This window comes from Chiloscyllium plagiosum, chromosome 43 (assembly GCF_004010195.1).
Source record: "Chiloscyllium plagiosum isolate BGI_BamShark_2017 chromosome 43, ASM401019v2, whole genome shotgun sequence".
Taxonomy (NCBI): domain Eukaryota; kingdom Metazoa; phylum Chordata; class Chondrichthyes; order Orectolobiformes; family Hemiscylliidae; genus Chiloscyllium; species Chiloscyllium plagiosum.
This window is the reverse complement of record NC_057752.1, coordinates 922978-940724: the sequence shown is the minus strand read 5'-3', so window position 1 is coordinate 940724 and position 17747 is coordinate 922978. Positions and strand designations below refer to the sequence as shown.

Sequence of the window (17747 nt, the reverse complement as noted above, 5' to 3'; positions counted from 1 at the left end):
ATTGATTATAGCATTTTCCTGGTTGCGCGTGTTAGGCTAACTGACTCCTAATTTCTTGTTTTCTGACTGCCTTCTGCCTTTGAATAAATGTTGCATTTGCAGTTTTCCATTCTGCTGGAACCTTTCTAGAAACTTGAGAATTTTGGAAGATTGTCTCTCCAGCCATTGCTTTTAAGACCCTAGATTGTAGACCATCAGGTCCATGGAACTGTCATTCTTTAGTCTCATCTGTTTTCTTAACACTACTTCTCTAGATATCCGGATGATTTGAAGTTCTTGCCTTTTGCCCCTTGATTGTCTATGATTCTTGGCATTCTCTTAATGGTAGAAGATACAAAGTGAAATGTAAAATATTTGTGCAAAATCCAAATCATTTCCTTGTTTCTCATTTATTAATTCCTTAGCCACCTCTTCAAAGGGGATGTCATTTACTTTAGCTACTCCCTTCCTTCCTTATAGGAGAAAGTGAAGATTGCAGATACTGGAAAAGCACAGCAGGTCAGGCAACATCCAAGGAGCAGGTGAATCAATGTTTTTTGTGCATAAGCCCTTCATCAGGATTCTCCTGCTCCTCAGATGCTGCCTGACCTGCTGTGCTTTTCCAGCACCACAGTCTTGACTCTGATCTCCAGCATCTACATTCCTCACGTTCTCCAGTTGATTTCAACCTTACTGCGAAGCCTCTTCCAAGGATGCCTACTTTGAAGTCTTCTTTCTTATATACATGGAAACTCTCATTCTAACTTCTCATTCCATATTCTTTTAAAGCCATCTTTTGCTAGTTCCTAAAATATTCAGTTTTTGGACTTGCCGCTAATTATTGCAGCATTATAGCCTTTTCTTTCAAACACATGCGTTTCTTAACAAAAAAACAAAGATCTGCAGATGCTGGAAATAAAATTGCTGGAGAAACTCAGTAGGTCTGGCAGCATCTGTGGAGAGAAAGCAGTGTGTTAATGTTTCGGGTCCCATGACCCTTTTTCAGAATAGCTCTGAAGAAGGATCACTGGACCTAAAATGTTAACATGCAATTTTTAACTCCGAGTTGGCCATGGTGTGTCTTTCTCAGTGCAATATTCTTGTGGGTTATAAAATAGCTCCTCTCACACTTCTTAGCTACTTCTGGCCTTTTAACTTGTGTTTTAGTCCTATTATAACCAACTCTTTTTTTTTTTAAATGCTTTGATTTATGTTTAAAAACATGCTTCTAGCGAGGTTTTGAGAAGATTTGTAGCTCAGGTTGAAGTTCTGGAAGTCGGTTTGCTCGCTGAGCTGGGAGGTTTGTTTTCACACGTTTCGTCACCATACTAGGTAACATCATCAGTGAGTCTCCGGCAAAGCACTGGTGTTATGACCCGCTTTCTATTTGTGTGTTTAGGTTTCCTGAATTCTTCAGTGCTTGGGAGCCTCCTGTGAAGCGCTTCTGTGATGTTTCCTCCGGCATTTATAGTGGTTTGTCTCTGCCGCTTCCGGTTGTCAGTTCCAGCTGTCCGTTGCAGTGGTCGCTATATTGGGTCCAGGTCGATGTGCTTATTGATTGAATCTGTGGATGAGTGCCATGCCTCTAGGAATTCCCTGGCTGTTCTCTGTTTGGCTTGTCTTATAATAGTAGTGTTGTCCCAGTCAAACTCATGTTGCTTGTCATCTGCGTGTGTGGCTACTAAGGATAGCTGGTCGTGTCGTTTCGTGGCTAGTTGGTGTTCATGGATGCGAATTGTTAGCTGTCTTCCTGTTTGTCCTATGTAGTGTTTTGTGCAGTCCTTGCATGGAATTTTGTACACTACTGTGACTGGACAAGCCAAACAGACGCACGAGAATTCCGAGAAGCATGGCATTCCAACCAGAACTCTATCAACAAATGCATTGACTTGGACCCCATTTACCACCCCTGAGAAAAAGAACAGGAAATGACATCACCATAGGAAATTGTGTCACCACCGGAAATGACATCACCAGCCCAAGGAAACTCAAATATATAAATAGAAAGCGGGCTACACCACTACGCTGTCATCCGGAGGCTCACTGAAGATGTTACTGCGCATGGTGACAAAACGTCTGAAAACACATCACCTTCCAGTTCAGCGAGCAAACCTACATCTAAAACATGCTTCTAAGAGACTTCCAAATATACTCTGTGACCTTATGCTCAAGGTGACCTTATTAGTTTGATTTGATAATTTATATGCAAATTAAAATATTCCATTATTACTGCACGCACTTCCTTACAACTGCCCAACATTTATTGATTTATATTCCCTACAGTGTAGCTACTGTTACCAGGCTGATAAGCTACTTGCACGAGTAATCATTTTATCTCACTTTTTTTGTTGCCTGTCTAAACTGCTTTGTATCTTGATTTTCAGAAACAAGATTGTTTCTAACTGTTGTACTGATCTCATTCTTTCTTAACACAGTCACCCCCCCCACCCTTGTATAACAAAACAAAGAACTCCGATGCTGAAGACCTAAAGCAAAAATAGAAATTACTGTAGAGACGCAACAGGACTGCCTGTCTGCAGAGAGAGCAGAGTTAATGTTTCAAGTTCAGTGACCTTTCTACAGAATGGGTTTTGGATCCAGGGTCACTGGACTCAACATTAACTCTGCTTTCTCTCCACAGATGCTGCTCGACTCAGAGTCTCTCTTGTAATTTTTGTTTTTGTTCCCTTTCTTTTTCTCTTTCTAATATGTCCTGCACCCTAGGATATTTGGTTCCCAGCTTTGCAATCAAGTTTTTGTAATGGCCTTCATTTCATACCCATTCATTTGTATTAAGTCATCCATCTTGTTACAAATGCTGTGATCTGATTTGGTACACTCTTAGATTTGTATGTTCCTTCTTGTCTCACTTTATCATTATCCATTTTTCTGCCTGTGGTATTACCTTGTCTGTTTTTCATGAACTTTTGAAATTTCCATGTGAGCCCTTCCTACCTCTGTATTTCTTATTCTGTTTAATTTTAAACCCCCTCTACAAACCTAGTTATACATTTGCAAGGACATCAATCAGTATGGTTCAAATGAAACCTGATTCACTGGTTCATCTCTCTCTTTCTCCAAGTACTGGTCTCATGCCCATCAATCAACCTGTTTATCCCACACCAACCTGAGAGTCACACATTAAACTCTGACCTTATTTGCTCTCTGCAAATTCACTTATGGCTCAGGTAGTTATCAAGAGATTGTCGCCTTTTATGGTTGTTTTTAATTTAATCCCTATTTACTGATACTGTCTTAAGTAAAACCTCTTAGTCCTGTCTGTCATTGTTACCTGCGTGTGCCACAACTGGATACAGGAACTCTCTGAAGTTCCTCTTCAACTTACAGGATTTCCTAAACCGTGCAGTCAACACAGCCTTCAGATCTCATGCTCTGTTGCACAGAACCATATCTATTCTTCCCTTTCCTCCCCCCCCCCCCCCCCCCCCCCCAAACTATATTGTCTCTCACTACTGCACTTTTTACCATGTCAGCACCACCATCAAAAGAACAAGTTCAGTGGCCACCTCCTATCACGGTTTTATGGTCACTTTGGTCATCTTCCCTGCTGCCCCTGCTATTATGCACACAGGTTGCAAGGGCCTTGAACTTGTTGAGCAGTTGCAAAGGTTGAAGTTCCTGCGGTGCTTCTCGATGCTCTTGCCCTTTGTGGCCAATACCTCTAGTCCCGGAGCTGAGACTAACCGAACCAAAAGATAGAACTGCCTCCTGTGACAAAGTGACCAGTAATGTAACCCCCCACCAATGAATCACTGTATATGAAGTTATTTCCAGTTCATCAATTCTGAGTACTACATTTACATTATATGCCCCCTTTATGGGCATGCAGTTGGTATCTCTGGGCTTGCCTTCAGACAAACATTAGCGTAAGAGCAAAAGGCATTGGCCGCAGCCTTTACATCCACCATAAGTGGCCAGTGGACAGAGTGCAGAGGCTTCCTGTCTTCATTGCTGTTCAGGTGCAGGGAATTACTGAAATGAAGGCTATCCTTGAGGGAGTGGCATTTTCACACCTGCCCACAGAACATCCCAAAGCAAGAAAAGCCCAAGCAACAAATCATTTTTCCGAAGATCACTGATTGCTGTTACACCCCAGTTGGGAAAGTGCGCTGAGTCTCAAACACAGTACAGGGGAGGGGAATTGGGGTTGGGGGGGCGGGTACTGAGGAAACTCCGTTCAATAGCACCAGTCCACAACTCAAATCTGACAACAGCGTGCTCTTCAAGCAGTCTGAACTCTTCTCCCTGGAAAGTGGACAGTTGTTTAACTCCAGCAATCATGACAGAACTCCCCTTGCACACGAATGAACATTTCTGGTAGATAGCTGCTTCAGTATTTTGGAAAGATCCTGTTGCACGAAAGCCTAATGCTGCAGTGACCTTCCGGGTTACTGAGAAAGCTGTCGCAATAGTTGGGAGGTGACTGTACTGTTGCTTGCAGCAGGTAACAAAGCTCAGCTACTACCTCTGAGTGAAATGGAAGTAGCAGACTCACATCTGACAGACCAGGCAAATGCCAGGTAGTTTGCAAATATGACTTTCTCGCTGTTGTGAAGAGTGAAAATACTGCCTGTGATGTTGTTTGACCCTTCTACCAATTCATATGAAATGCCAATCTGCTGCTTATAATGCAACAGCAATTGCAAAGACATTAGGGTAGTCTAGGAAAGTTGGATGCTTCAGCAAAAATGCGCAAACAAATAGGTGATCTATCTTCAATGCAGAAACTGATAAATGGCCACTTTTGTGGGGAGAAAGTTAGGCTTCACCATGTTCCACCAGCAACCTTGCATTAAGCGTGCTTTTAGCTGGAATAGGATGGGCTGATTCAGCAGGCGCAAACCTATTTATGTCTGAAAGATGGGGAAGTAAATGCCCAAAAAGTTGTAGAATTCAGCATTTGGACTTCTTAATTCTGTATTTTAAAGCTGGATTCCCCTTCCCACCACTCCTGACGGAACTCTTCATAATACAGAATGCTCTGAATTGGGTGTTTGAGACCAGACACACTATTTGCTGCTCAGTGCACCACTTACAACTGCCTCATACCTAATGTCTTCATGTTCTTGGATTGATCCAAGTGTAACTCCTTGTTACTTTCTCTAAATACAAAGGTTATGGGCCCCACTTGAGCAGTTAATGCTGGCTAACATGTCAGTGTAATACTGAATGAGTGCTTCCCTGTCACAGGTGTCTTCCTTTAAAAATGACAGCAACTTTAATCAGTGGAACAGATTTAATTACAGATCCCATAGTATTTTTTTTGAAAGAGGGAGTTCTTCAGCTGTCCTGACTAATATTCTTCTCTCTGTTCTCCCCCAAAAACCAGCATCCCACAAGATTTTTTTTAAAACCCTAAAATCAGATCAACTGGACTTTTTAACTCATTGTTGGTGTTTGGACTCTGAGTGCAAATTGGCTGGCATGTTAATTGACTGACTACTTCACTTCAGTATAATTTCCTGTGAAATGGTTTGAGATGTTTGAGTCATGGTAAAATGCTTTAATAAATGCATGCCTTTCTAACTGGAATCCTCTGCCTCCCTCAGGTTTGCGAAAACTGGAAGCTTTCTTTGGCTTCCTCATTACAGTTATGGCAGTTACATTTGGATATGAGGTAAACATACATAAATTTTGTTTCTTCAGTAGCTTTTACATTTACAGTGTTTGTAGCCCATCTATAATTTAAGTGTATGTTAACCCATATAGAACATTTCATGGTTTGGTGTGTTATGCTTGTTTCATAATGACTTCTAAAATAGTCATACAGCACGGAAACAGACCCTTCAGATCAATCAGACCTTACCGACTTTAAACACGAACTAAACTAGTCCCACCCCCCGCCCCACCCTGCTCCTGGCCCAAACTTTTCCAATCCATGTACTTATCCAAATGTTGTAATTGTACCCAGGAAGTTTATTCCACATGCGAGCCACCCTCTGTGGAAAAAAAATTACCCCTCATGTCTTTTTAAAATCTCTTTCCTCTCACCTTAAAAATATGCCCCTTAGACTTGAAGTCCCCATTCTAGGGAAAAGACAGCTACTACCAACTCTGTCTATACCCCTCATTATTTTTAATGTTCTGAAATGATTGATTTGTCTGTCTCAAAACCATGGAATAAAATGAAGCAGTGGGGTTGTTTGGTATATGTGTCCCAGACCCTACCGTCCTGTGGCTGACCACTTCAACTCCCCCTCCTACTCCACCATGGTCAAGCAAGTCCTGGGCTGCCTCCACTGCCAAATCCAAGCCTGGAGGAAGAACACCTCATCTTCCGCCTTGGGACACAGCATCAATATTGACCTCCACACCACTTACCTCATCTCCCCCCAACCTCATCCCAGATCCAACCTTCCAACTCTGAACCGTCCTCTTGACCTGTCCATCTTCGTCGTCATGTATCGGTTCCACTTTGCCTCCAACCTATCATCATCACCCCCCAACTTCATCTACCTATCACCTTCCCAGCTACCTCACCCCCACTCTCCTACTTATTTCTCAGCTTCCCACCCCCCCAACACACACACATTCCTGATGAAGGGCTTGTGCCCGAAGCATCGATTCTCCTGCTCCTTGGATGTTGTCTGACCTGTGCTTTTCCAGCGTCACACTTTTCAACTCAGATCTCCAGTATCTGCATCCTCACTTTCTCCTTAAATTTTGCAACTGTCCATCTTCTCCCCTCTATATGTTCGTCCTCTGAACCACAGGTCTTAAAGCACAAGTTTGATATTGTCTCCTATTCTATGGATTTTGGTTCTAAATTTAGGTTTATTAGTGCAATATTCTGTAGCATTGCCAATGTTTTCATTCAGATTATCCACATTGCACTATTCTATCAACAGGAACAGATTCACTGATATAGACTGTCCATTTTCCTGATTATACCATCCCCTCCCTCCCTCTTTCATACAGCAGAATCTACAATGCAGGCTGATCATTGAGTCACACCAGCTTGCTCCCCCCAATTCCATACATGGATTATCTTGTCACATCTGGATAACATGCCTTCAACATCGCAAGGCAGGATTTTTTTTGCAACAGGGAGAGGGGAGAACACAAGCATGTGTTCAGATGGACCATGTGCTCTTGTGCTCAACTCCTCTTGTTGAGAACCAATTGCAATAGTCTATGCCTCTGAGGCCTTGATTGTGTGCTGTGCTAAATTATATGGCAGTTCTTAGCATTATTGTCATGGCAGTTGTGTGCAGCTACTCTGTGTATGGGTAACCACAGCCACTTGAACCTATGTTTGGTTGAAAGGATTAAATTACAAAGACTCTAGGTGCATAGATTAGCTTGTTGTGCAGAAGATTAAGGAGTGATCTAACTGAATTAAGATGATTGTAAGTGCTCATAGATGGAGAGACTTTCCTTGGTCAGAAGAGTCCAGAAGGACAGGGTAAAAGCTTTAAATCAACATCCGACCCTTCAGGGATACTGTGATGTAGTTGTTATTCACACAAAAGATAATTATATTCTTGCATTCCTCCCTTCATCCCACACCATACCATTGGTCAATTGGGGATCAGTTAGAGATTGCTAAACTGAAATTGCTGAGGTTTTTGCGAGGTGAAATCATTAAGGATTATGGAACCAAGGTAGTGAGATGCAGGTTTGGTACAGTTCAGTCATGATGTAATTGATCTTCCTGTTCCTAAGCTCCCAAGTCTGCCATGTTCCACTTAATGGTATTTGTAAGACTGTTACTTGGAGTAACCTAAATTCGTTTACTGAGCTTTGACTATAGCATACAGTGTGCTTGGTAAACCTGCTCTGTGGCCATACAGTGTGAAGAGGATACTTTTGTAAATAAGGATATGCACCTCTGTGTGCCTCATTTTATTCATTGTGATTGGTGTCACCATATCACAGTCCCATTCATCAGTTAAGCTTCAGGTCAAAATGAAGTGTTGGAGCGACACTAGTCCTACAGCTTCATCTGCTGCTGCAGTAGGAGATTATGTGCAAAACTGCCTTTCTTCAAAACTGTGGCAATCTATGTAAAAATTCATAATCAGTTCTGGGAAACGATATCACCTTAGATACGCTGTATGTCATTTAAAATGCTGCTTGTACAAGTTAAATAATCTATCATTTCTGCTAAATAAGTTTTTTTTTCTCTCATGTCAAAACTCTGTTTCTGTGCCTTCCAGTATGTGACTGTACACCCAGACCAGGGACAGCTACTGAAGGGGATGTTTGTTCCCTTCTGTGCAGGCTGTGGAACCCGTCAGTTGGAGCAAGCCGTTGGAATTGTTGGAGCTGTAATCATGCCCCACAATATCTATCTGCACTCCGCTTTGGTCAAGGTGAGTTTTGCATATTTTTTTTAACATTTGGATCTTTTTAAAGCTCCATTTCTATGTTGCAGACTGACCGAAGCTCCGTGTAACATGGTGGAGTGCTTGCAGGTATTTCCCGTTCCTCCAATTTGTCAGTGAAATTGGGGGATGGCGTGACCTGTTCCTCTCTGGTCTTGCTCATTCCTGTCAAAGTGATGAGTGAGTTGTACATGTGTCCTGTGCCCACATGTAGGTGATGGCCAGTGCATTCAAGCCACCGTCCACCATATAGCTAGCAGCTGGTGTGTCATGGATTGTTTTTCACTAGAACATTGGAGGCTGAGGGACAACCTGATTGATGTATATAAAATTGAGGGGCACATGGTGGGTAGTGGAGTTTTTTACTCAGTAAAAATGTCAAATATGAGGCAGCATAGGTTTAAGGTGAGAGGGAGAAAGTTTAAAGGAGATGCACAAGGAAAGTTGTTTTTTTACACTGGGTGGTAGGTGCCTGGAATGTGCTGCCAGCGCAGGTAGTAGACGCCAATGCGACAGCGAAGTTGCAAGGCTTTTTGACATATACATGAACAGGCAGAAAGTAAAGATATGGGCTATGTGCAGACAGATGGATTATTTTAGAATGGCATCATGGTCAGCACAGACATGGTGGGCAGAAGGGCCTGATTCTTCTGCTGTACTCATCTTTGTTCTCTGTTCTATTTGCATGTACACAGGTGAAGTGTTAAGTAACAGAAGTATTTCATTTGACACATCCTGTTACCTACACCACTTTAAGGTGCCAAGCTCATTCTTTGTGTTCATATGTATGAGTAGTTCATATCAGTGTGTTTAATCCTCTGCCACGTGTACACTGTTTGTTTAAAGTTGCTAGCACGTGTCACAAGAAGTATGAAATGGATTGTGGTTTGGATGGGTACAGAAATTCAGATGTTTGGAAGCTAATATATTGCTGTTTCAAGTGGTTTTTGAGCTTTAAACCTGTTTGAAGTTACCTCGAGCATTGTGGGGGAGGGGGGAATGGCGAGACTGTTTTCTTTATTATTATTGCTGTGACATCTGTTGGCTTTTCTTCGAACATTAGTTGCCATCCCATAACCTCCTCACGTGATGACTCTTAATTAACCATGTGTGCTCTCACATTGTCTCACATATTGGCAGCCAAACTCAATCAATTACTCACCTAATATGTCCCTTTCTGCACTTTGTATGTCAGCTGATAGTTTCCACCCAGCCCTTAACTCTGCCCTCACTTGGTCACCAGTGGCTGTGTTTAGGACTGTTTTGAGTTAGTATGACTGGCAACCAAAGATAAGCTCAAACTCCCATGAGTTTGGGGATTTGGGATCATGCAATAATCCATATTGAATAAATCCTGCCACTTGCAATGGGAATCTTTCCAAAAATGCTGATAACAGAAGATATGTTGTGTGATATTGCGAAACATTTGTAGTACGCTGGACATTATCTGTTTAGCATCATTATGTGATTTCTTCCCTGCCCTACACAGGTTAGGCTTGTTTGTGGATGCGGAGGTGCTGGTGTTGGACTGGGATGAACAAAGTTTGAAGTCACAAGACACCAAGTTATAGTCCAACAGGTTTATGTGAAATCGCAAGCTTTTGAAGCACTGCCCCTTCGTCAGGTGAAGTGACGGGAGGCACACGTGCAGACTGGCTTTTGTGATTTCAAAAACACCTGTTGGACTATAACCTGGTGTCATGTGATGACTGAAAAGGAAGTTAATAAGTGTTTAAACTGTTTCAACCCCATGCTGCACATGCTCTGAAATCCTAGTACTGACATTTTTTTCTCTCCTCCCTCTCCTCCCTCTCCTCCCTCTCCTCCCTCTCCTCCCTCTCCTCCCTCTCCTCCCTCTGTCAGTCCAGGGAAGTAAACCGAGCCAATAAGAATGAAGTGAAGGAGGCAAATCGCTACTTTTTCATTGAAGCCTGCATGGCTCTGTTTGTTTCGTTCCTCATCAACGTCTTTGTGGTCTCTGTGTTTGCGCAGGCTTTTTATGATAAGACCAATGCACAAGTGGTGAGTGTTGGAGGTAATGTACTCTACTGGAAACATGCTTATACTGTGGCCATTCCCAAATCAGGGTGCTAGTACACATTGGCTGAATATTTTGGGACAGAGGTCACTTAGTATATTAAAAATCTGTATGTATAAAGTTCTCAAGGAACCACCTAGTCTCATCACTCCCCTCAATCTTTACTATCCTACTGTCCTCATACCCTTTAATATTTCCTCCAGTCTCAGCCCACTGTCCCTGTCATAACATTGTTTAATATTCCTTCCAGTCTCCCCCTCACTCCCAACATCTTGTTATATCCCATCCAGTCTAATCCCATTCCCTTTACTGCCCACACTCTTTAATATCTCACTCTCCACATCATTCCTCTCACCTTTTTAATATATCTCTAATCAAGTCCCACTCTCTTCACTCCTCCCACTCTTTAATATCCCACCCAGTCTTATCCCAACTCGCCCTGCATTCTTTTCATATCCCACCAGGTTTAATTCCACTGGTCCCTTTGTACCTTTTGTCCTTCAGTATCCCACCTGGTGTAATATCCTGCCTTACCCCAGAGAATCCATGACCCTTTGGGGTGGGGTGAGGAATTCCAGTGATTCACTTCTGTCTGAATGAAGGAATTTCTTCTCCTTTTGAGACCTGTTACAGTGGGTCCTGAGGAGCTGTGAATGGCAGAATAATGAACAGCTGCTGTCCAAAAGCAAAAATGAAGAAAATCCGGTTGAAACCAAAACCTGCAAAACAAAACTGTAATCTCTGGTCATCTTGTAGTACTGAGGTGTAGTACATCTGCAGGGTAAATATATTCACAGAAGTTGTTGATATTGAATATTGAGGATTATGTTTCACACTGTAATAAAATGTTTTTTTTTTATGAAGCACAATGATTGTTTCAACCAGAGTGGTCCATATTCCAATCTCTTTCCTCTGAACAATCGGACTTTCGACGTTAACATCTACAAGGGGGTAAGTGGGAGCACATTTGAGCCGGTCAAAAGTGACCTTTAGCATAGCCCTGTTCAGTTTTCGCCATGGTTATGGGTGGCAAAACTGGTGCAGTATCATTTTGAAACTGGCAGTTGGTAAAAAGACTTCAAAATGTTAATGAAATGTAGTTGGGCTATTTGCACTTGCAGTATGCAGCTGATTTGATTGAGGTTGTCAGGGTAAAAGTGCAACTGTGCTAACATAGCAAAGTGAGGAATTCTACAGATCCACTCCTCTCTGGGAAAATTCCTCTTATCTTTGTTCTAACTGGGAAGCCCCTTGTTCTGAGATTATGCCCTCCAGTCCTAGATTCTCACACAAGGTGAAACAATCTTTCTGCATCTACCTTGTCAAGTCCCCCTAAGTAGCTCTGTTTCAGTAAGGTCTCTCCTAATTCTTCTAAACTGAGTACAGGCCCAACATCATCTCGTACGAATATTCCCTCGTGGATCTTATCTGGACTGCCTACAATGCCACTGTAGATAAATGGACAAAACTGTTCAGTACTCCAGCTACAAGACCTCTTTACTTTGAAATAAATACCAATATTATATTTACCTTCTTTATTACCTGCTGATCCTGGATGCTAGCTGCTTATGATTCATACCTGAGGACTGCCAAATCTCTCTGGACTGAAGTTTTCTGTTGCATCTCCCAGTTTAAATAACATTCAACTCTTCTGTTCTTTCTGCCAAAGTGCATAAACTCACATTTTTCCCATATTATAGTCCATCTGCTCAGCTTTGCCCACTCACCTAACATGTCTATATCCCTCTGTAGACTCTTTGTATCATCCTCACCACTTGCTTCCCATCTATTTTTCTGCCATCTGCAACCTTAATGCTGATACATTCACTTCTGTCATCCAAGTCATAAATAATGGTAGCCTCAGCACTAATTCTTGTCATATAACCTGTCTGTTGTCTTTCTTTCAGGGCGTTGTGTTGGGCTGTTACTTTGGTGCTGCTGCTCTCTACATCTGGGCCATTGGCATCCTGGCTGCAGGTCAGAGTTCAACCATGACTGGAACATACTCCGGTCAGTTTGTCATGGAGGTAATCTTAATTCAAGAATTTCACCGTGTGTGCTTTTTGTTGGCTTTGAGTTTTCTAACCTACAAACCTGTTTGTGTCACAAGCAATATTCAGTGAAATATAGGGTTTTTACTACTGCTCACAGAATGTTTGCAGAGGTGAAGGATTGTGATGTTGTTTAGGATGAAGCTAGACAAATGTTTTTTGTCATGTTTGTTTCTGACAGTTGCTAACACAACAATGGCCACTGTCCTTGGACTCAGAGTCAGTAGAGTTTTTACAGCAGGGAAACAGGCCCTTTGTGCCTGTTTTCAAACATTCTATTCTAGTCCCATTTTCCAGTACTTGGTTGTAGTCTTGTATGCTGTGGCATTTCAGGTGTTGCATCTATTTACTATTTAAATGTCATGAGCATCCCCACCTCTCTCACCCTTTCAGGCAGTGAGATCCAGATAGCCATAATCCTCTGGGTGAAAAAAGTCTTTTTCCTCAAATCTTCTCAAAGCCTCTTGTTCCTTAACTTAAAACGGTACCCCCTGGCTATTGATCTTTCTACTAAGGGGAAAAAGTTGCTCACTATCAACTCTGCTTATGCCTCTCAGAACTTTGTCCGCCTCAATCAGATGTCCCCTTTTCCTTCTCTGCTTGAAGGAAAACAACTTCAGCCGACCAAGTCTATCTCAATAGCTGAGTTACTTCAGCCCAGGCAACATTATGGTGAAACTTTCCTGCACCCTTTCTCGTGCAGTCACATAATTTTTATAGTTTAATGACCAGAAATGCATACAATACTCCAGCTGTGGCCAACCAATGTCTGATACTGCTCCATCATAACATTCTTGCTCATTCATTCAGTGCTTTGACTAATAAAGGCAAGTATCCTGTATGACATCTTAACTATCTTACCTAAATGGCCTGCTGCCTTCAATAGGGGCATACACACCAAGGTCCCTTGGTCCTCTAATTCCTAGAATCCTATTACTCAAGGTGTCCTCCTTTGTCTTGTTTAGTTCTTCAAAATGAATCTCATCACTTTTCAGGATTAAATTCCATTTGCTGCTCGTTAGCCCATCTGTCGATGGTCTTGTGGTCTCAGGCCTTCCTCCTCACTATGTACCACATTACCAATGTTCTTATTATTTTTAAACTTACAGATCATACCTCCTTTATTCATGTCTAGATCATTAATGTACATAATAAACAGCAAAGGACACAGCACCAAACCTTGTGGTACACCACTGGACACAGGCTTCCAATTGCAAAAACACAATTTGAGCATCACTCTCTGTTCCTGCCAGTAAGCCAGTTTTAGATGCAATTGGCTGAATTGCCCTGGATCCTATGAGCTCTTACCACCTTAACCAGTCTGCAATGCAAGACCTTGTCAAAAGCCTTAATGACGTCCATATAAACTACATCAACTACACTACCCTCATTAAGAGACCGAATCACCACCTTGAGAAATTCAAAATTATTGCATGTGAGCTCCCGCTTACAAAGCTACGCCAACTATCCTTGATTAATACTTGCCCCTCTAAGTAGAGATTAATTCTGCTGCTTGGAATTTTTTTCCAAAAGTTACCCTATTACAGATGTTGTATTCACTGGCCTGTGGTTTCCTAGTTTATTCCTACAACTCTCTTTGAATAATGGTACTGTATTAGCTGTCCTCCAGTCCCTTGGTACCTCTCCTGTGGCTGGAAAGGACTTGAAAACTCATGACTGAGCTCTTGCAATATCCCTCCTTGCTTCCCACAGCAGCCTTCGATATATCTCCTCTGGGCCTGGGTATTTATCCATTTTGAAGGTAAAACTACTAATACCTCCTCTCTTAATTTGTTCAAGTATATCATAGTCCCCATTTCTCATTTCTGTACCTACATCATCCTTCCCAACAGCGAATGTAGATGCAAAGTATTCATTTAAAACCTCAGCTGTATATTCTGGCTCCATGCACAAATTGCCACTTTGGTCCCTGATAGGCCCTGCTGTTTTGCTGGTCATTGTCTTGCCCCTAGCATACTTTAAAATGTGTTGCTGGAAAAGCGCAGCAGGTCAGGCAGCATCAAAGGAGCAGGAGAATCGACGTTTCGGGCATAAGCACTTCTTCAGGAATGAGGAAGGTGTGCCAAGCAGGCTAAGATAAAAGGTAGGGAGGAGGGACTTGGGGGAGGGGCGTTGAGGATACAATAGGTGGAAGGAGATTAAGGTGAGGGTGATAGGCCGGAGAGGGGGTGGAGGCGGAGAGGTCGGGAAGAAGATTGCAGGTCAAGAAGGCGGTGCTGAGTCTGAGGGTTGGGACTGAGAAAAGGTGGGGGGAGGGGAAATGAGAAAGCTGGAGAAATCTGCATCATCCCTTGTGGTTGGAGGGTTCCTAGACGGAAGATGAGGCGCTCTTCCTCCAGGCGTCGTGTTGCTATGGTCTGGCGATGGAGGCGGCCAAGGACCTGCATGTCCTTGGCAGAGTGGGAGGGGGAGTTAAAGTGTTTCAGCCACGGGGCGGTTGGGTTGGTTGGTGCGGGTGTCCCAGAGGTGTTCTCTGAAACGTTCCGCAAGTAGGAGGCCTGTCTCCCCAATGTATAGGAGGCTGTGATCTCCAGCATCTGCAGACCTCACTTTCCCCGAGCATACTTGTAAAACTCCTTTGGATTTTCCTTGATGTTACCTGGCAGTGATTTTGCATTTTCCCTCATCACTCTCATCATTTCTTTTTAAGCAATCCCTGGCACTTTCGATATTCCTCTAAAGCATCCGCTGCTTTCAGCCTTTGGTATCTACCATAAGTTTCCTTTCTTCTTTCCTTATTTAATCTTGAACATCCCTTGACATCAGGGTTCTCTGGATTTATTGTTTCCATCTTCTCCTTTTATGGGAGCGTACTGGCCCTGCCCACTCACTGTTACCCTTTTGAATGTCTCCCACTGTTTTGATGTGGATTTTCCTGTAAATAGCTGCTCCGGATCCACATTGGCCAGATTCTATCTTGTCTTAATAAAATCAGCTTTCCCCAATTCAGAACCTTTATATCCAGTCCTTTTACTTTATTAAAGTAATTAATTGATGCAAAACACTTTGGGGTATTTAAGATCCAATAACAGGGCGAATACTTGCCCGAGGAAAGATTTTCTATGAACAACACCAGTCATGATTGACACTCTGCCTAATCACTGTTTCTTTCGACCTCTAATTCTAAGCCTCTCACCAGTGTTGTGGCTGCTACACTTTTAATTCACCTGGGTTTCCACTGCTTTGAACTGATAACTTGCAGGCAGACTGATAAGAATGTTATTTCCATGCAATAAATTCCAATAAGTCTCAAATTGGCTCTTAGTAGAAGCAAAATACAAAATTATCCCAATAGTCAATGCTAAATGGAATGATTAAATTTGGAGCTGGGTATTCTTTTGTGATTCACAACCAACCATGTACATTTTTGAAATTATGTTTAGGGAGCTTTATTCCATATTTAACCCTGTGCTGTCCCTGTCCTGGATGTGTTTGATGGGGACAGTGTGGAGGGAATTTTACTCTGTATCTTACCCCGTGCTGTTCCTGATGTGCAAGTGTTTGATGTGGTGTGGTAGTTTGATATGTACAAATATCAATCTTTTAAGAGAAGTACTCAGAAATAATTTAATTTGACATTATATCTGAAGGGCTTCCTGAACTTGAAGTGGTCCCGCTTTGCTCGTGTTCTCTTCACTCGATCCATTGCTATCACGCCAACTCTGTTGGTGGCATTGTTTCAAGATGTGGAACATCTGACAGGAATGAATGACTTCCTGAATGTTCTTCAAAGCATGCAGGTGAGATGATTCTCCTTCAATAACAAAATCTAGTACATGCCTTTGAAATGTACAAAGTTACTGCACAGATATAAAACTTCGAGAAAAATCCAATGCCAAGAAGAGATTAGTGGACGTGACCAAGCTTAAAACAGTGCATGGAGGTCCGAGGGGTGGCTTGGAAAGCACCATCAAAGCAGCTGAATGTTTTGCTATTTATTGGGCCGTGCCAGGGAGAGGGGACATACACACAGAGGTGATGACAAAAATTGGATGCACAGAAGGCATTGGGGGAAACCGAGCATTTTGGAGATGCAATAAGACTGGGGTAGATTGCTGTGTTTGAGTGAGATGAGGTTGAGGAGTAATTTGTTGATTTGGACAGAAACCTGAAGTTGTGTGTTGGAGGATGGTGTCAACTTTCAAGAGTGAGGATACTGTTGAAGGCCAAGTAAGGCTGTTATAGGCCTGAAGAGTGTTGAGTAAGTTGAGTGTTGAGTAAGTTGAAGTTAATGGAAGATGGAGGCCCATAAACTGGGTGTTAGGAAAACCAATTCTAGTTAAAAGGTCTGTCAAAGACCAAATTGTGGATGGTCTGTGGCTGTAGAGGGGGCTGGAATTGGTGGCAAGAAAGCAACACCTTGGTGGGGTCTGAAGACAGTGGTTTGACTGATCTGATGTTGAGTTTCAATTTGTGACTCACCCAAGCTCAGAGGTTGGATACGCACACTTGCAGCACAGATGCAGCTAGGAGTCTTGATGTGCTGAAGCAATCAACTTTTACAGTGAGTTTACAGGCAATTCTGGAACAAACAGTATTTGGACTATATTGCTAATGTGGAATCCTGGTGTGTGACCACATATGCTTAACTTGCACAAATTGAGATGAGGTATCTGTCTCTTATCTGACTGGACATAAATTCCTGATGAAGGGTTTAAGCCCGAAGTGTCGATTCTTCTCCTCCTCGGATGCTGCCTGCCAGCTGTGCTTTTCCAGCACCACACTCTTCGAATATAAATACAAAGTATAAATTAAATCAAGCAACAGTCTGATAAACCTCTGTACAGTACATTGAGAAGGTGGGATTAAGTCGCAAAAGGACAGAACTGTGGGTTTACTTGCCTTTCTCTGTTTCTAATAATCCACATGATGGATTATTTGAGGAGTTGGGTTTGACATTTTTGATTTTTTTTCCTTTAGTTTAAGATTGATAATACAGTACAGGTTCTTTATTTTTTTAAAAAAAGGATATTTTGGATCATTTTTATCAGCTATCATTCTCTGCTAATTCACTCTCTTCAGTCCAATACTCCAATAGTTGGGGCAATGAGTGAGTCATAGAGATGTGCAGCATAGAAACAGACCCTTCGGTCCAACCCATCCATGCCGACTAGATATCCCAACCCAATCTAGTCCCACCTGCCAGCACCTGGCCCATACCCCTCCAAACCTTCCTATTCATATACCCATCCAAATGCCTCTTAAATGTTGCAATTGTACCAGCCTCCACCACATCCTCTGGCAGCTCATTCCATACATGTACCACCCTCTGCGTGAAAACGTTGCCCCTTGGGTCTCTTTTATATCTTT

General features: G+C 42.5%; 1 protein-coding gene across 4 annotated transcripts in view; it reads left to right on the top strand.

Annotated features, from left to right (window-relative positions):
- The window catches only part of slc11a2 (solute carrier family 11 member 2), a 94839-nt gene that overhangs the window by 52566 nt on the left and 24526 nt on the right, over positions 1 to 17747 (top strand). For all 4 annotated transcript variants that reach the window (XM_043681779.1, XM_043681780.1, XM_043681777.1 and 1 more), the window contains exons 8-13: positions 5550 to 5617; positions 8160 to 8315; positions 10191 to 10349; positions 11230 to 11316; positions 12273 to 12392; positions 16028 to 16177. In XM_043681779.1, coding sequence (XP_043537714.1) covers positions 5550 to 5617; positions 8160 to 8315; positions 10191 to 10349; positions 11230 to 11316; positions 12273 to 12392; positions 16028 to 16177 — 740 coding nt within the window. The remainder of the gene's footprint in view (positions 1 to 5549; positions 5618 to 8159; positions 8316 to 10190; positions 10350 to 11229; positions 11317 to 12272; positions 12393 to 16027; positions 16178 to 17747) is intronic.